The 20,334-nt window shown below is 42.0% G+C and overlaps 2 protein-coding genes across 4 annotated transcripts in view; one reads left to right on the forward strand and one right to left on the reverse strand.

Moving 5' to 3' along the window:
* znf827 (zinc finger protein 827) overlaps nt 1-4,130 on the reverse strand; it is a 65,881-nt gene extending 61,751 nt beyond the window's left edge. Inside the window, 1 exon segment of the mRNA XM_034602643.1 lies at nt 3,539-4,130. Within this exon segment, the coding sequence (XP_034458534.1) occupies nt 3,539-3,581 (43 nt within the window). The 5' untranslated portion in view covers nt 3,582-4,130.
* Nucleotides 4,131-17,118: 12,988 nt separating this feature from the next.
* On the forward strand, nt 17,119-20,089 carry lsm6 (LSM6 homolog, U6 small nuclear RNA and mRNA degradation associated). 3 transcript variants are annotated; one of them, XM_034595323.1, is made up of 4 exons: nt 17,119-17,183; nt 17,600-17,706; nt 17,801-17,914; nt 19,897-20,089. In XM_034595323.1, the coding sequence occupies exons 2-4, from the start codon at nt 17,613-17,615 to the stop codon at nt 19,929-19,931; spliced, it is 243 nt and encodes an 80-aa protein (XP_034451214.1). In that variant the 5' UTR covers nt 17,119-17,183; nt 17,600-17,612; the 3' UTR covers nt 19,932-20,089. The 3 variants fall into 3 exon arrangements, with proteins under 3 accessions (XP_034451214.1, XP_034451221.1, XP_034451207.1); XM_034595330.1 differs by lacking the exon at nt 17,119-17,183 and adding an exon at nt 17,203-17,302; XM_034595316.1 differs by lacking the exon at nt 17,119-17,183 and adding an exon at nt 17,209-17,353.
* Nucleotides 20,090-20,334: the final 245 nt, after the last annotated feature.

Consider the following 20,334-nt stretch of genomic DNA (forward strand, 5'->3'; position numbering starts at 1 on the left):
ACTCATCCACTTTCATTAACAAGAATTGATTTACAGATTATGCCTGGCAGAGAAACTTTATGGGGTCTTGTTTGATCTAATGATATCTATAATACGTACATTTTGGCTGAGAATTGGGTAAAAATATACTTAATATTCAAGCCTGACCTAGTGTCATTTTTGAAATACAAAGTCACATACAAATACTAGAACTTACAAGTACTTCAACCAACCCCAACTTTTAATAGTGTTTAATAAGGAAGCTGAATTACACAAACAATAACTCACTGCAAGGTCATAAAGAATGGCAGTTTTCATCGTGGCACCAAAGGTCATGTTTACTTGTCAAAGTGAAGGCGCCATACTGTACTGTGACCTCCATAGCCGCCTTATGTACCCAGAGACACACAAACACACACGTAAACACACACACACAAAAGGGTTACGTGTCCACTTTCACATGTGCGTGCCGTGCACACACACTTAAGGAATAGTCTCGTCTCACAAGCTGTGCCACAGACAATAGGACAGTTCACGCTGGACTATACAACCCATATATCTGGGTCTGTGCTAAGATAAAGCACCTCCCGTATTAAAGCCAGTGTATTAGCTTGGCCTTTTTCACCACAGATGAAGAGATTTGAAGCTCGATATTGTGCTTGTTGGCTGGCACACCACCAGGGTGTTGTTGGCTGAATAATGAAAACACACAGACTGACAGAGAATGGCATGAGGTGACACTTCCATTCTTGAGTGGGAAGATCCAAAACAAAGCGCAAAAAGCTTCTGACAAATTCATACTTTTTTTTGACAGTTTGTTGACTGAGGAGGAAACAACTCCTAAATCAGAAAAGGCTTTCATTTAAACCCAGGAACACAGGCACAGCAGTGCTCCAGTACAGTGCCTACACAAGAGTGCATGATTTCAGATACGTGGGTGAAGAGTATTTTTGTTGCACACCATTTACGAAGCGACTTAATTGAAAGGTTGACACAGGCTTACTTTGATTTTCATGTCCAAAAAGAAAGGAAAATATTGGACGTCATGTGAGACACTACACGACTGTATAATAATGATGCCATGCCAAACACAGCTTTCACCCCTAAACCGTGGATCTTTTGAAAAACAAGTTATCCAAAAATCAGAAAGCCTTAGCAAACACAACTTTGTGCATTTTCATTGTCAGATCTTAAAATTCTTTAGTCCACCACTTTAATAATAATAATAATAATAATAATAATAATAATGGGAAGGAAATCATCCAAGTGTGCCCTTAAATATTTTAGCCATTATAATGCAGAGCTTGTTTTTTAAAGAAAATCCTAGTTGTGGAAATTAATCTCCAGGGTACAGTTGGAGGTTGTAATGGATAATCAATTGTTATTTCCCTAGGTAGGCAAGTAGGTGCTAAAACATGTTTATATCTGCTACACAAAAAAGAAAAAGAAAAAAACTGCTGGTTGGGTTGACTGGACATATTGTAGACAACTTATCAAAGAGGAAATATTGTACTCTGAACTGTATTTACAATCTAACTCTATACAAGAGAAAGAAGATGCTGGGAATAGTTTTGAAGAGTATCTCAAATAGAGTGGTTGAACCTCACTAACAAAGAGAGGAAATTCAGGAGGACGCAACTTGTTTCTAGTAATGACATAAAATGCAAATACAAGAATTTCATGATTTCGCTCAACACTAAATCCGTTTAACACAGATTTTGGTAAATGATGAGGAAAACACACTCCGTGCACAAGTGTCCTACAGACGTAGAGTGTAAGTGAAAGGGCTGCAATGAGTTATACTCTGTTATATTATCATGACCCTGCTCTGTGCAGTCCAACCATGTGGCTTACATATTCTTTATGCAGCATATCAGTGAGGACTCACTGTCCAAACATGCCCCTGTCTCTCTCTCTCTCTCTCTCTCTCTCTCTCTCACACACACACACACAGATACAGTCACTCACTGCACCTCCTGTCACCCAGTCTCCACCTCTATGCCTCCCAGCCAACCGCTGCAATTTCCCAAGTTCAACCCTAGGTCAAACACCTGATCAGTTGATCAGAGAATATTAGAACTGGAAAAATATAAAATGTGAAAAAGGCCATTTGTGTATATTCTGCAGCGCTACAGGAATTCCTCTGATGCACATTTGTGTCAGAAATGTTGAAAGACTGGTGACACGTGCCCGGAGCTCACCCATTCCCCTAAAAACCCTCGGACGTCCGAATGAAACTAGACGTCGGTGGACCGAGCAAAAAAAGACACAAGTCGCAGCATCTTCTGAAATAACTGAGCAGCTGGCACGGTCTGACATTTAAGAAACGGAGAGGAGAAGTGTCACAAGATAAATGCATCAAGCCACCGTTGATTGAAAAGATGAATCACCCTGGTTATTCATTACATTTGCATAGCAGAGTGAGTAACTGAGATGTTTGCTCACGCATGTTAAGAGCAGCGATGATCGAGAGCGAGAAAAGAAACATGTGAATCTTGGATAAATCCTTTTAATAACCAAAGTCATTGCCCACTATCAAATGAGGCAATCCTCTAGCGGCGGCAGTGTGTCACTGCAGCTTTTCATGATCTGGACTGATAAAAGGCACAAATACGAACATCCAAGATCTGCAGGGTCAAAACTGAGGAAACGTGCAGCGACCTCCGGCCTAAATTCACATTATAGCAGGTTCCCGCGGAGGAACCACCGTGTTTAAGAGGCGCACATGTGTCGTTTCCCGTTTCTAACCGCGTTATTGATCGTAGTCTGTCTGCAATGAATGGCTGCAAAGGGAAGGGGGGAAAAACCCTGAACTTCAGGTGACCGGCCATGGCTCTCACACAGCCTGCGTGCAGACTGGGAGGGGTAGAGGGAGAAAAATACATGGGCTTCGAGGGGAGAAGGGCAGCATAAAAAACAACAACTTCCATCTCCACACTTTTTTAAAAGTCGACGACGAAAAACGAGCGCGGACCAATTCGGGTCCGGGGCAGCGGACAAAACTGCGAGGTGAAAGTTGGACGTTAAACACGGAGGAAATGAAGTTAAGCTAGGTAGCGCTGGATGCTAACTCGGAGCACCGGGGGTGACGGGCAGTCTGCCTCGTCTGATCCGACTGACCCTTCGTTTTATTGCGGCCAGACTCCCAGATCCTCCCCTTTCTAACCGAAAAGCGACCTAGCGGAGGCGAACCCCCCGTAACCGACAACCGCTGTTCTCCCTCTCTCTCACTCACACACACGCACACACTCACAACCGACACATATGCCCACTGACCGCAACCTTTTTTCCCCCTTTTTTAGCGGAACCGGACCTCCGCCGGTTCGGCTCTTTTTTTAATAAAGCCACGTATCGTTTATCCACGCACTGCCCAAGCTAACGTTGCCCGTCGCCAACAACATGGCTGCCTCGCTTCGGACCTAAAAAAAAAAAAAAAAAAAAAGAAGGGGAGAAATAACCTCCGCCGAGTCTTTTGTCTGCTTCACCTCTTTAACCCTAAACTACTGCGCAAAAGACGCGAGGAGCCGTTAAAATGGCACCGAACGAGCGGGCGACTTACGTGAAGGCAGGCGCTTGGGTTGCTCCTGCTTCCTCCTTGGCATTTTCCCCCGTTTTTAATCACATTCTCGTCCTTGTGTGGGGATAAGAAGAAAGAAGGTTTTTCCCATTGAGACCGGAGGCGCCAGTGATGGCAGGGACTCGGTCGTGCACCTGGCTTTGCTCGGTTTAAAGTGTATTGTTGGGGGGGAACACGGGCGGCGGAGGAGGCGCCGCTGTTGTTGTTGCCGTGTCTTGACTATGGCTGCTCTCGGTGCAAGTGTGTGTCTGCGAGCCCCTAACTAACACTAATGCAGGGATCAAAGGGCAGCAACAGCAGAGCACACACACACACACACACACACACACACTCTCTGACGCGCGCTCACTCACACGCACACATTCGCACACACACTCTCTTTCTCACACACACACGCACTCACACTCTATTGCGTGCACGCACACAACCGAGGAGCTCGCCCCCGAGAGCAGCGCACGGACAAGGTGCCCCCGAGCTTTCAGGGTGTTCTGCTGGAGAGAAAATGAATTTAGTAAAGAGGGTGTAATTCCGCACGGAGACCGGACTGATGGAGCCGAGCGACGCGATTTAAATTCAACTTCCCCATCACTGAGGGTAATTTATGCGAGGGATGCACGTCTCAGCGGTGACCACGCGCACAAAGCACAGGAATGCACAACGCGAATTTAGCCCATAAACACAAAAAACATCATGTATTTAGCAGCTCAGCTCCTGTGTTTAGGTTTCATTCAAAATATTTTATTATCCCGAAACTGCAGTGTGGGGGAAATTAAAAGGTGGAAAATAAAAAATATTATTTATTATTGACTGGTACAGAAATGTTAGACATTCAACATATTCACCTGGATGGATGAATAGATAGATAGATAGATAGATAGATGCCTTGCACAATCAAGTCTCCCATGTTTACTTACAACTTATTGCACAATCCCACCCCTGGTGCTTACAGTATCTTTTTATGTTTAATTTGTGTTTCCTATTTTTCCATTTGTTATATTTACACTTGCACAAATACACCACAGCGCATTCCTTGTATGTGTAAACCTGCTTGGCAATAAAACCCGATTCTGATTAGATAGATGGATGGATGGTAGGTTTGTACGTAAGGTTGAAAGATGAATAAGATTAATTGTTTTACTTCATTTTAATACCAGTACTTAGTTTGAATTGGAGTATTCATATATTAGTTTTAATAATATAATAGCACATGCAATTCCTTTGTATATTTATGAAGAGTTAGATAGATAGATAGATAGTATCAAGTCTTAAATTATTGCAACATACCAGTTGATAAGGATTTATTAACCATATAAAAGTTGAATGAAGTCACAAGTAATAACAACAAAAGAGAATCACATATGTTTGATACATTATTATACGTCTCCATTTGGTTTATTCATCACCATCTCCTCCCACCCCTCCTTTCTAGCACACAGGCTTTATCCATGTTAAGCCACTAATTTAAAAACTGCCTGCTGAGTTATACCTATTTGTCTATTAAAAGAATGGTGCAGAAAATATGTGTGGGAACCAGTATTTTTAGTCAGGTGGGGGCTAATAACAGGTGTCAGTGTCAGAAAAGTGTCCAGAGACTATATCCAACCCAATGTAGTCATCTCCTCATCAAAGTTGAAGGAGCAGAACTGGCCGGAGCTGAATCCTCCTCCTTCTCAGCTGGGTGTTGGGGCTTTTTCACAGCGCAGGCTGTCCCCCACTCCCTGCTGTTGGACTCCTCCAGGCTGCGTTCTGTTGGCCCGCCGCGTTCTTTCACACCTCGGCCCGTGTGTGAGGAGAGCTGTGTCTTCATCCCTCCATCCTTCCATCCTCCATCCTCCTCCTGCCATGCCTTCCACCCACCCCCAGCGGAGGCGCAGGAGGCTCGTTACCGTGGCAATTAGTGAAAAGCCCAAATTAGCGCTCTTGGCTGTCCACAGGTGACAAAGACACTTTGCATTTCTGCTAATTAGGAAACAGAACAACATGATTAAATGGGGCCTATCAGGAGGAGAGTGGACAAACACGCTCCACAAATAGAAAGGAGTTATATATCATCGCATCTCCTGCATGAAATGATTAAGACATCCCATTAGGTCCTTCAGTTGAGGAGAGGGTAGTGTCGGCTGGTGATTTACATTGCAATGTCTACTAGACTTGTGTGAGTGTGCTCATGTGTAGACAGCTGTGTATCTCACCTGCACCTGCATATGGACTGGTGCTTTGACAAGAGCACAGATAAGAGTAAACTAGGTTATATCCAGCATATATATGTTTGTAATTCTGTGCCCGGAGACAGAAAAACTAGAAACAAGAAACATAAAAAGGTGATTTTAATAAAGATATTTCTGGTTCATATCAGTTATGATGTCTATAAAATGCAATGCAGTGCTAACAAATCTTTTATACTTTCACTAATGCATCATGTCTGGTTACAGCTTAATGAAATCCTAAATAAGTTTATTTGTTCTGTGGGTTTCCAGATTTGTTAGATAGTTGTACTTACACATTTTGAATTAACAACCCAAGTGTGCAGCTGAGATTCTCCTCATTGTTTTTTTTGTCAGGCTGGACGATTTAGTCAGCGCTAAATCTTCCACTCTTTGCTTATTACACCACATTAGCAGCAATTAGTGACAGTAAACTTCATGCAAAATATCAAACTCAATTCAACAGGCAAACTTAATCCAGACATAAATCATCAGAAACTTCTACGACGTTCACAAAACATTTACAGTAAATAAGCTCCAGTGGTGTTTCTCTCGGTGGTGCTTTTGTTCCCCGTTGAGTTTGATCACCGCGGGGAGGTCACAGCCTGTTCCCTGACCCCGACAATGCCAGGCAGCTGAGGTAATGCTGGCAACAGGACAGGTCTGCTGATAGTCGCCATGGCAACACTGACATGACCTAACTCAGGGTCGAACCTAAAGGTCATTCCTCATTGCCCCAGGGATGAGTGCTCCAGCTATATTACCGGTGACAGTTCTCAAATTTCCCAGCTGGAACATACACTAATGCAGAAGGGCTTTCACTGAATAGCCCACGAATAACGCCACAATAAGTGCTGTGCATCTGCAAGTGCTTTTTTTTAACTAAGCCAAGAACGTACTCAGATCAATTAGAATTGTTTTGTTTCACTTCGCAATAACTGGTGCAGCTTCCCTGCTTGGAAAACAGCTCATATTGTCAGTCGGCATTATTACTACTTATTAAAATGGTTCCCCGTAGTGGCACAACTGTTAGCGGGGGCTAAATGAGTTTCAGGTGCTTCAGTGGAGAATGGAGCAGACTGCAGAGAAATGAGCTAACTTGCTTATCTGCCTTGGGGGCAAACTGAACATCCTCCAGTTTCCTCCTCCGTCTCTTTTTCTCCATCTTCCTCTATCCTCGCAGGCCCTGTCCTGTGCAGGCTACAGTCGGGTTGGACTAGCGTTGGGCTCGGCCAGTCAGATGTTGCCCTGGGGTAAACAGAAACATCTGTCCTCTGCCCAGCCGTGACTGTCGCTGAGTGATAAATCCTGGGGTGGCTTGTGCCAGCGCTGTCCGGCGTGCCACCTGTCCCCCCCCACTCCTATGCAATATCCCCAACCCAATCCCTACACATACACACACTTCACCCTGTTTGCACTCATCCGCCTTCATCCTGACAGTGTGACAGAAGCAGGTGGTTCACTCCCCTTTTGCCCTCTGGCCTTCTATGCACTCGTCCCCGGTTGGCACATTTATGCAGGGAGCGAGAAGGGTTGTCGCCTACAGCAAACGCCAATGGAGAGATCCCTGCACCAGGTTATTCAGCGGTGGTCGTAGGGAACTCAGAACGCTTACAGCAGTCATTTCCTTTAATCCTTAAGTCATTTCCTTTAACCAGACATGACGTCTGCAGATCAGATCAACTAAGTTTCACAAACTTAAATAAAAAACATGCGCAGGAGAGTTTAGAGGATGTGAGTTAAATGACAATGATTTTTACTGGTTTAAAGATTTGACTGGCCCTCTTGTACATTCTGTCAGAGAGAGGCATGAACACAGCCTTACTGTATTCACTCATACCTCCTGTCCGACATGTCTTACTCTCCTGCTTCTGCTTCCTCTCTCTGCTCGACTACTTTTACTAGTGACAGAGGCAGGTGGCCAACTTCCTGCCCTCTGACCTTCAACAGTTACCCGCAGTAAGGAGACAGTGCAAACACACACAAAGCCTCACACACACACATACACAGAGGAGGAGCCTAGGTTGCCCTGGGTGAACTGGGGCAGAGGTCTTGCAAAAGGCCCTGGAGGGAAGTGAAGGTCCTGAGACTCAGGGACAAGAGTTATTTTAGCTCGCAGTGCCAAACCTGACAAGCTGAGTGATCATCCCTGCAGTGCCAACGCTGCACGTCAGATTGAAAGAGACGCACAATGTAAAACTTAGCTTGAGCCCTGTCTGACTAAAACCTGACTAAAGACTGAAAAGGAAGCAGCGATCGGTGACATTACCTCTGCAAACACTCTAATAAAAACAATGTGCCCTTTTATCATTTCAAGCAGGTTTCATACTGAACTACAGAATTTTTTTCACACAATGTCACAGAGCGCCACCACAGTAACACAATCACCTGCCTCTAATTCTATTGCAGAAGGTGGGTGAGCTAAAATAATTACAATAAGTGTTATGGACAGCTATTCATTTGTCTACCTCGCTGCCCTTGGCTGCTTGACTATCTTTTTTTCTTTACAATATGTTTGACTCACAAAAGGCCAGAGTTACATTTTTCCAACATTTAAATTCTATCTATACAGAGCACTTTAACATTTGAATATGTTTGGCTTTTGGGCTGCACTTTTCGGCCTGTGTGTGTCTGTATGTTTGTTTTATGCCTCAGTGTGTGTGTGTGTGTGTGTGTGTGCGTGTGTGTGTGTGTGTGTGTGTGTGTGTGTGTGTGTGTGTGTGTCTGTGTGTGTGTAAGAGGGCCCCTGCTGATTAATGTCACTTCATATTGTAATGGAGCGTGCTGAACATGTTCTGATATCTGTAATGTGCTACCAGCCTCAGCTTGATTTTATTGCCATGGTCTAATAGGATATCGCCACTATCACAATTTGGATTAACTTCCATATCACTGCTGCGACACCGAGTGAGGTTTTGTATGTGTGTTTGCACACAAACGACAGAGAAGTGGGGACGTCTATCAGGGTGGGCTGCTCTGCTCGATTAATTTCACATGCAGTACCTCTTTCATAATGCACCTCCTCTATTTGTCACCACAATAGATTTCATTATGAGCAGTTACAGCAGCTGCTTTTCCACGCATTGATTCCGTGTTGAGGGGGGAAAGGATTTTTGACCCTGTGTAAAATAAGACTCTGCTGTCTGAATTCCTTTAAGGGGATCCTGCACTGGCAAAATGCTGTCTTTCTTTGACCGGTCTGATGTGATTGGCTTGCCTCTGAGGCGCACGCAGGTATAACGAATGCACATGAAGAGGTCTGGCAGGCTTTTGTACAAACATTTTTTGTCAGCGGGGGAACTGTATGCAGAGGAGGCTGCCCTTGCTCTGTGAGTCCTTTGTCTCCCTACATCCCCAAGCTCCACCTCTCCCTCCGCCAGCCCTCCAATGGGAGAGCCTTCAGGTGTTGACCTTATCGGGTGGAGGTCAAAGCCAGGTCAGGGATCTGTTGCTAGGCTACCATCAGATAAGTGGCTGGGGTAGGCAGCAGCGGGTATCTCTGTCATTCAGGGCTTGTCATGTAATCTTGTTCATTTGCAGACAATTGTCAGGACGTCAGAAAGGCTATCTGGCCCGTACTGTTGTAATGAAACACATTAAAATATTAAAACCGGCCATGCTGAGAACTGGCAGCTCCACTTGGCACATGCCTTTTTTTTTTACAGTCATGCCAACTGTCATGCAGTAACATGAACCCCTTAAATACGCTTGTGTGGTTGGCTGTGTGGAAATCGTTGTGGAGGGAAGGGTGGAATTTATTTGCGTTTTAATTTTGTCCTACATCGTTTGATTTGAGTTTTTGTTTTAGAAAAATAAAGATATTTTAAAATGCTCAGATTACCACATTGTGATACCACGTCATAATCTAATTGTACTGCAATGTAACTAGAGGACCAGCTCTATCTGTGTCTGTGTGCATGTTTATAGGTCATTACTGAATTATATAATATGAACATATACACTGGTTAAATGTGCTATTGTTCGGTTAGCTGACGTTGAGTAATATTAATTAATTACTGTGGTAGACGATAAATTATTTATAAATGAGTAATTAACACTTGATATGTCGATAGGTGAAAAACAACTGCACGCTCTTATTTATCTGTATGTTTGTGTTTTCTTGCTAACACTGTACATAAATAAACTGATAAATTCATTTATGGCTCATGACTCATTTAGGGGTACAGGTGGGAAGGAATCTTGTTGTTTTCTAACCTACAACCTTTAAATAGAGTACAAAGAGTGCTACAGCAGTCTGCTTGAAGAAGGGGGGAGGGAGGGAGGGAGGGAGGGAGAGAGAAAGGGAGAAAAAAAAAAGAGAGAGATAGTTGTTGCATCTTCACACAAACATGGTCTGTTCTCCCACTCTGCCTTTCCACCACCTGGACCGAACTCTCTGGGAGGCTGCGCGGCGCAGTGATGAACGACACCAGAACAGGACAGTTTCTGTTCACACTGTGGGTCATGTGGAGTGAGACGGGTGGACACAGCGTCTGTGTCATATCACAGGTTCCTCCTCGGTGACACCTGCATTTTGTCAATGTCACCCGCTCAGCCGTTCAGGTTAACTGGCAGGTCTGGGAGGAAGTGGCCTTCGCGGCCGTGTGAGGAGCAAGACCTCAGACAGTCAGACATAAAGAGACCTAGATAAGGCACGTGGCAATTTATCCATGCCAGTCCTTGTACTGTAGCTCCAACATGGGATCTCGTCTGTTAGATTGGCGCATTGTGAAAAGAGGTTCTCAGTGTCTGGGCGCTTGCCAGCTGACATTCCATGGAGACAAATTGAGAGAGAGGCTCCGGCAGATTTATCGGGCCATTGGCTCGCCTCAGGAATTCTCTTGTAACATGGCACTCCTGTGAAAGGGATAAAGAAATTAGTGTAAAACAGCCCCCCACGCCCCCTCTCACAGCACCCGTTTGGATATCTAGTGCTCACTTACAACCCCCCCCTCGACACACACATGCACTTTTTATATAAATGTGGACGGATACAAGATGGAAGGGTCTGAGCTTCGGTCCTCTGATTTCTATGAATATTCAAGAGGGTGGGCAAGAGAACGCTGCTGTATTCTGGCTGTTGAGTCACAGGTCCTCAGTGGCAGGAAGCACTGCTGGTCAAATGACAGAAAGAGAGAGTGAGAGTGAGACGTGGAGGGGAGAGAGAGGGGGGAGAGAGATATGCGTGTGTGTGTGGGATTTGAAAGGAACTGCTCCTGGCTGTCTTGGATATTTATTCCTTTCTAAAGCAATGAGGTGTTTGGAGAAGGAGGCCAGCTATGTTCTCGTTGCTACAGTTAGAACAGGGAGCATTCTTCTGCACTTACTTTACTATGGTCTGTTAAAGTGAGAACATGTCCTCACCCTGACCCGTTGTTAAACAATAGGGGAAATCTGATTGACTTTTCTTAAAACTGTTTGAAAACCAAGATTGTTAAAATGCAAAGTGTAACCTTCTTTTTAAAACACTCATAAAACCATACATCATAAAATAATGACTTAATATTAATTACTTGTATGAGCATCACTGAAGGAAAATTGCATCCTGCTTTTGCATACAATAGAGGCCTAATGCCACCCCCCATATCATCTGTCAGCATCTAGAGGTTATCTGCCAAGTTGATGAACAGAGAGATTGGCTATGAAACACAAGGTGTGACAGTATGGCAATATGTTATAGTATGCAGGCAGAGCTCATCAGGAAAGAGAGGACGAGGGGCTTTGTTCCAAATGTCACGATGCATATTTATGGGCGCACTGGAGTGGCTCCTTGTATAAGCACCATTCACCATCTATCAAGCAAAACCACTACAGTGTCTCTTTGACAACTTGGTACGATGGTGTTGTGTGACAAAACTGAGTAATTTGCTCATGGCCTGAGCCAAATTTCCTTGTGAAATTGACATTTAGACAAAAAAGGTATGCTCAGGTTAACAAAGTGTAATTATTAGTTACTGTGCACATAATTATTCTAATGACAGGGCGCTTCTAAGGACAAATCTATCCACACAAGCCACGAGCTTGGCATATTGTAAAACATTTTTTATTGTAAGTAATCTTCCTTATTTTGAGAAAAGGGACACTGGATTTAAAATGCTTCCTCTGCTTGCCTCAGATTGAGGTATTAAAGGGAAGCGGAAAAGGAAAAGGTGACATGGGAGGGTGTCAGACAGACAGACAGCCAGATACAGACGGAGCCCTCAGCATAAGCTCCACTGAGCTCTCTTTCCACTAAGGACGTTCTCAGGAGAGTTGTGTGCTCGCTGGCTGGCTGTGCATGGGCCACACAGCACAGGACGGGCAGTCTGTCTGTCGGCAGAGCCTCTCCTTGGGGAAAGAACATGGCTCCAGGGCTGTAGCTGATTTGAGATGGTCCCAATACTAACCCCTGGGGGACGCCAACCAGGCAGAATTGGTTCTCTGAACCTCTCTTTTTTTTAGGCTTTTGCGAGCAGTGGAGCTCGGTGGCTGTGGAGAGTCAGAACAAGAGGGGGGCTTTCATCTTGACTGTGAGCAGCTCAGTGGATTTCCTCCAAATTACAGGGAGTGATTACATCCCACCTCGTCTGCCGCGCACCACCCCCTTCCCTCAGCATGGGGGCCCCAGGCCAGCCAACCGCTGTCAACTGTCAGCGCTCACAACTGAGTCATTAAGTGGAAGATGTCATTGGCACGGAAATAATAGGGAGCAGAACCCAAAGCACAGGGACACTTGTTGCGCTCCCCGTGTGGGTAATTCACCACAGCTTATACATTTTCATTCTTTAATGTGCAGTTACAGGTTATGACAAAGGAATTCAGAACTCATACATGGGACATAGAGTGGATTTGAAGACCACGCCACCTGTCTTGGAAAGCACCTTTGCTGCTGCACAGTTGCATGAGCAGAGGGCAGGGATGAAAAGAGTCACGAGAGCTTTGAACAAGTGAGCCATCTAAAACAACCCTTGTTGCTACAAAGGCCACAGATCCAAGCATGAAGCCGTGCAGCTGAGGTCTCCTGGCCCCTTTTTGGTGAGAGAAAGGTTTCCCATCACTTCCAAGCTATTACCTCCATACAGTTAGGGATTACATAGAAGCAAGACCAGGGATACTCTGTCTACCAATCTGTTTTTTTTATTTGAAAACTCCCCCAAGCTTTTCCATTATCTGCTCCATATCAAGCTTGACCTGAAGAGAAAACCTGGCTTCAGAAGGGTCAATGCAGTCTAGACTCTCCCCTCATCCTGCACCGCCGACCCCCACCTCCACCCCCATCCTGCATATTGCTTTTGGATTCAAGAGGGATGCGCCCGCTCCTTCTTATTCCCTCTCACCTTGAGCCCCTTCCTCTTTTGGTCCAGTTCCCCATTTCCCACCAACAATAGCATCTCTCGTCACCATAATCTGTCTATTTCACTAGCACGCCCCTGGGGGTTAAGGGGTCAGAAGATGGAGACAGGATTTGTCTCTCAATTGACAGCTCTACTGTTTCTGACCACTCTTGTACTGGAAGGTCAGAGCATTTTGGAAGGAGAGTCACTCACTGTTTGTCCAGACGTTGACGGTCTGGATTATTTTGTTGTTTTAAATGTGTCAAAGAGCCAGACTGAAATAAGAGAAATGGAATTAAAAATAATTTAATTGATTGCTGATATTGATAATTACAATATAATTGCAGTGTGTGTGCATAAAATATAAAGGATGACTACTTATTATAATGATACTACTAATAAAATGTATGTTAATGTTAATATTAATATTGCTTGTACAATTTACTAAAACCTATCACTATGTACAATAGTGCTATTAAAATATATTTGGTTATAAGACAAACTATAAAATATTACTGAATACTTGAAAAGTGATATAACCCAAAGACAATAAACCTGCAAGACATTTTTTGGCCACTTATGGAAACAAGCAGAACCACAACACTTATTTAATTCAACTTCTGTTTAGTTATATATAGTAAAGTAATATAAGAGTAATGTCAGTCACATCACACAGACTCATCGATTTGCTTAGTTATAAATAAAAACCATTTTAAAAAGTGAGGTGTTCAGAGGAAATAAACTGATATACAAGTATATACATAACCAGAAATAAGGAAATGAAATGAAGAGTGACATTTTTACAGTCCATTGTCACATAATGTTAAAAAAAATAAATGATTGTTTTAAATGTCTGTCAATAAGATAAGAGCGAGACTGGAAGCAGAATATACTGATGTTGGTGTATGTGGTTCCTGTTACAGAGAACGTGACATGCACACCTTTGCACTTTAATTCCGCATAATGTAAAGGCAGCAAAATGCGTGGCCATCACTGAGGCTGTCGTAAAATAGGATGTGATCTTGATAATTTGAGGCCACAGTGTCAATGTTTACAATTAACCCCCATTCCAGCTGAATCGTAATCTATCATCTGTGGATTTTCTGCAGGTTACAAGCAAAACATACTTATTCCCTTGGAAACCATGGAAGCACATTTGTTTGACACACATATTCTCTCAATGCCTGCCCTCCTACCAAGCCACATTATAAAAGATCTGCATCAAATGCCAGTGAGGATATAACCTTGGTCGTAAATTTAAATTTCATTTTAAGGGGAAACTTTATAACTTTATCATCACATTGTTATTACATTATTAGTTTTATTATTTATAAAGTAATCAAATTATCAGTGGTTACATTTGGTGCAGTCAGGGACAGAGCTGCATAATTAGCGTGCCCCATTTCGAAGAGCAAAAAGACACTTTCTGTTACGACTAAGGCCGTGGACTATGATAAAAAAAAAAGGGCGAGGAAACATAAGTGTGCAGAGGTCACTTTTGAAGACCACAGAAATAAACTGTGGATTATTTTTATATTTCCAAAATTTCTTTCAAAACAAGCAACAACGAAGGCAACAGGGGACAAGGGGGAAAAAAAACCTTCATTGAATATTCATTAACTGGTGCCTAGGTGTATACATGGCTCTTAACCACTCTTGTTTATGACTTAAGGACTTGTAGTACTGACCTTAGTTTAACACAGCAGCAGATACTAAATTAACCTCTAGCCTCCACAGGGCTAGCCGTGCCCTCCTAACAAGCAACCTGTCTAGACACACAAGAAGTACTTTATGATTCCACCTCTCACAATCCCTCTTTCTCTCGCCGTCTCTCTCCCTCTCGCTCTCTTCCCCGCAACCTCTCTGTCTCTGTTAACACGTACTGGCACATTCTCCCTCCCCCGATCCTCTTCTATCTTTCACCTCACCATTTCATCACGATTTCCCCCGTACACCATTTTTCATGTACCTCCCAAGCTGTGCAGTGTTTGGGTCATGCACCCAGCAACCAGAGTTTTGTCAGATGGTGGACTTTCTCTTATCCTTCACAACAGAGCAGAGGTGGAGCAGAATAAAATAAAGAAAAGATCTGAATCCTCTAGGACCTTTAGTTTTAGTTACACTCCTAAAAAATAAGACCCATGAAAAAACTATGACTGATTTTAAACATGAAACTAAATTATTTTAAGAGCCGATGCCCCTTTAAGAATATTATACCGTGATGTGCATTTCATGGGAGACTAAAATATACAACTTAAGTTTAATAAGGGCACTAAACTCATTTTCAGGTGGGATACACACAGTACAAGTGTGTGGAAAACTGCAATAGCAGCATTATAATTCATATATAATATAATTTATGTTTGAGTAGTAAGAGTTAGAATACAAGATATAAGAATTATTAGGTCACTGTCAATTAAATCTGGGGAAATCAAAATACAATATTGTCTTCATGTCTTTCTTTCCTTTCCCCCGTCTACGAACAAGATACTGTTTTGTCTTAAATTAAGTTTATTTTGTCTAATTGCTTGTTATAAGTCCCACAACCCAATGTGATGTTTTCATTCACTTGTTTTATCCAACCAGCTGTCCCAAAACACAAAATATCCAATTAACTATGATATATGACAAAGGCTCATATTTGGAAAACCGGAATCACCAAATATTTAGAAGTTCTGTTTAAAAAAAGCAGGGAAATTATTTATCAAAACATCCAATTGACTAATTGATGAATGGACTTATAGTTCCAGCTCTACTGGATTTATACAGTCTGCATCAAGATCCAGACCTTATTCTCCTTCCTTGTCGGCAGATCAGACCATGACCCAGAGATCTGGTGCTGGACTAAAGGTTTACTGTCCAGCATAGCAGCCAACTTCCATCATGACTTATGTTCACGACTGTGAAGGTTCGCACAGGTCCAAGGAGGCTGGACTGTAAAACCTCTGCATAGCACAGAATCTCAGGGACAAAATCCTCCCTGAGATTATGTGACACACGTTGATCTGTGAAAGTCAGTGCATTCCAGGAATTGTTTTGATAACGACAAGGCAGTAAGCTTGTTTATGGCCTTAAGCCTGAACCCTGTTTGTCCCTTTTTTTAACTATGTAAATCTTTAAAACCATGAGATTTATACGTATAAGCTTTTTTCTCTCTCAAAAAAAGTTAAATGTCATTCTCAGACAGCGAGACTTTATAGTAAATAGTAATTGAGAGTAAATAGTGCATCTGCAGAGATTTTATGCTGTAGCGAGTTTTTGAAGCAGCAGGACAGTGGGTGTGGGTTGATTCAAAATAAACTACAAAGTCCATGTACATCTAAGTGAGTGCTATTGTCCCATGGGAACAACGTGTGGTGCACTGACTATTTTTCTTCATTTAGTTTTTGAACAACAATGACATAGATGAATGAGCTATTAGGATTTGTAGTGGGATAAATTCTTTTAAACATTTAGGCTCCACATACAAGAAGCTCCAAGAGAGCTGCAGACTTTGCTTTTTAAAATGGTCTTCTATTAAATCAAACAGTAACGAATTACTAACACAGCACCGTTACTTACAGTCTTTTCTTTCTTGTTTTATATATATATTTTCATTCTGGATTTAGTTATTTTTAACGTTATCCCTTATAAATGTATTAATCAAGTAATGTTTTGTATCATCTTATGTAGCTTTTACCGTTTGTCATCTATGTATATGTAAAGGACTTTGAATTATCTTATTACCTTTTCAAAAGACCTGGTGACAGACAGAAAAATACAGACAATCACCAGATGAATAATGTTCATTTGAAGTAGACATTCAAGTTGATATAATCATAGCCTCTCATATTCAATTTTAGGTTGTTGTATAAGTCCCAACTTTATAAAACCCTTTAAAGATGAATACAGAGACCCTGTGTTTATAATATGTAGAGTGAGAATGTGTTTTAAACTAATCAAAGTATGTTTAACCTCAACAAACCTTCAGTGTGCAAATCTCTGTCTGCTCTTCTCTCTCTGACGTCATGTCACAGTATTATTCAGACCATTGTCCTTCCTCGGCCGCCGTACAGTGCTCTCCTCTGATTGGCCCACAGCAGACACAATCGTTTGGATAACGTCCGCCGGGTGAGTGAGACGAAGCTAAACACGATGCTACCGCTAACAACTCTGATAAAAACACACGTCGACGTGTTCACTTAAGTTCGCGTCGATTCCACGAAAACACGCACAAAGTTACTACAAGTGTGAGGGCGCTCTAACAACATTACACGTTAGCATTTTCAATTAAATAGATGGTAATTAGCGGGTTAGCTACACGTCTTTAGCTAGCGGCTAACGTTACACATGGGCTAAATATTATCTATCACTATGATTGCGTTTGGTAAAACATCAACATTACTACACTCGATGCTCAGCGTTAATAAAACACAGTTTGTTTTAGCAAATGAAGGCTATCGAGCACTGGTTAGTTAGTTAGTTAGTTAGTTAGCTGGTGTTGCTAATGTAGCAGCAAGCATCAACCTTTGTTTGTCAACCCACAGATCAAACGTCAACATGAGTCTGAGGAAACAGACCCCGAGTGACTTCCTGAAGCAGATCATCGGGAGACCCGTGGTCGTCAAACTCAACTCGGGGGTGGATTACAGAGGTGAGGCAGCGGACATGTCTCAGTCTCAACACTGTTCATGTTGTGTTCACTTCATATAAACCCTTTTACATTCATGTCTGTCCTTCACGTGCAGGTGTGCTGGCCTGTCTGGATGGTTACATGAACATCGCCATCGAGCAGACAGAGGAGTATGTCAACGGGCAGCTCAAGAACAAGTATGGAGATGCTTTTCTAAGAGGAAACAATGGTAAGCTCTATTTATATTTAAGTTTTTGTTGTCAAGACTTGTGACAGTGGTGTTCATCTTTAACAGCAAATAATGACTTTCCTTCCTTTGACATCTATGCACATGTAGCATTTGTCCTCACACAGTTAAACACTACTATCTGTCCATTAATATTTAAATCTCAAAGTATTTTATAAGGACTTTAGTGATTTGTGTTGTCTAAGTGTCAAACAGGCATGAACCTTATTCACATATTCCCTCATATGAGCAGCTTAGTCATTAGTGATAATAGCAAAAAAACCCAAATCTGTTTCTGCTATAATGAAATGTTTCTTTAAATGTGTTTCAGACGAATCAGGTAATTGAGGGCAGTAACCTGCCATGTGAGGTCTATAGAGGTTTAGTGGAAATTAAACACAAGTAGGATTTTGTTCTCAACAAGAAAAAAAGGGTGGAATCAAATCATAAACAATATTGTCTTAGGATTCTGAGATTTGGAAAGTTATGTTTCCATCTGATCTGAAAGGATTGACTACTGTGAATTCCCCTTTTTAAAGAAGTACTTACTACTTCAAAACATTACAGAGGGTACGATTATTTTAAAAATATCTCTGTTAAACATAACCGTGAGCTGGCAGGCAGAATACTCGGCCCCTGACACTTCAGCTGAGGTGAAATTGTTAGAACCACAGTCGAGGTTCTATCAATTAATAAACTTATTTAAAAAGATTTTTAACGAGCGTACTACTCTTGAATGTATTTAACTTAGCGGTGTTATCGATAACCAAACACTGTATATCTTCTCTGTTTGAGGACATTTTTATGCACAGATATCCCAGGAAGTGTTTTACATAGACATCAAACATCCAGTTCACAAAAAACATTGACTGGTGAAAACATACAAAATAGTTCTGACACAGAAAGACCTGATGATTTAAGGGGGTTTTATGATGTGTGTGCTTTAACTTGTTTTGTCATTTGTACATTGAATAATAATTTAAAAAAAGAACTGTTCCTCTAAATCCACTGACACAAGCCATGTGCTGGAATATTAATTTGAGGAAACTCAAAGCAACAGACATTGGAAGCTCTCGTGCTTTTTTAAACATTGGCTACTTATGAATGAATGAACTATGAATGATTGCACTAGTCTTCAACTTAAGTCTGTAGCTTCATCCATCTGTCCAGATTTCCGGACTCCAGCCATGTACTGGATCTATTGTATGAATCCCTCTCGACTGGGAGTCACGCTGGTCAACAGAGTGCTCAGTGTGATAAACAGCAGCCTAGCATTACATTTGAAATAAGAAGAAAAAGTCTAAACAGCTGCAGCTTAGTAAAGTCTGCAGTCTAATACTTCTGTAGATAATCCCAAAATAATTTACTAGTTCAAAAAATTCAACATTTTATCTATAGAAACAGAAATGTAATTTTCCTTTCCTTTGGCACATTGATATCTTCTCCAATGCGTCAGTGTTTCCAACAGATAATTAATCTGTGGTCAACCATGGGAAGTGGAGGGTGGGGTCACTGCAAACAGCACCGAGCATCAAACATCAGCTGTAGAGAACATTCACAACCAGCCACCATTTCCATGTGAATCCACAGCTGTAGCAGACTTTTCAGTCAATAAATAAATGCATTTATAATAAAAACTAATTAAAACTCTTGGCTGGATTCAACTGTATTTAGTTCAGACAACATTCGATTGATGTTGTTAATTTGGCTAAGTAGTTTGAATGTTTTTGACATTTTACAGCTTTTTTCCACTTTCCCTTCTGGTTTTGCAATTTAAATTTTAGATCTTGATATTCTCAACCACTTGTCACTGAAATTAAATCACTCTGTGCCTCTAGAAAGCTCAGACTTTTTCATTTGGTGCATGATCTCATCAAATGACAATAAAACGCGGAATTACATGTCAGGAAATTGGCTTCTGAGATGTTATGTTGTTCAATAAAACTGCAAATTTTAAACTTTCTCTTTTCTCCCTCTCTCCACAGTTCTGTACATCAGCACCCAGAAGAGGAAAGTGTAGTGAAGACGATTTTGTGTCTTCATTTTTATTTCCCAGTATTTGATGCATGAGTGGACGAGTGTCCGGAGTTCTTATGATTTTTTGATCTGTAAAGCCTGAAGTCCTGAAGAATGTTTGTTTTTGTAAAAGTGGAAGTTAATAAATCCTGAGTTTTGATCTATGTCTTATTTGTCAAATATTATATACACATATCATTTCATCAAGCATAATTTTAAAGACTATTATGAGTTCATATTGTAATATCTTGTGATTTAATTCTAGAATAACGTCCATCAGGCTTCTCCAGTGCCAGTGGGAGTGTAGCAGGGGAAAAGGTCCTTTTCTTTCCTCCATCCATCTTTCTCTAAATCCCTCATAGTTTATCCCTGGAGCAGACAAAGACCAAATCTACCACTGTTTTACC

Source organism: Hippoglossus hippoglossus, chromosome 1, assembly GCF_009819705.1.
Source record: "Hippoglossus hippoglossus isolate fHipHip1 chromosome 1, fHipHip1.pri, whole genome shotgun sequence".
Classification (NCBI taxonomy): domain Eukaryota; kingdom Metazoa; phylum Chordata; class Actinopteri; order Pleuronectiformes; family Pleuronectidae; genus Hippoglossus; species Hippoglossus hippoglossus.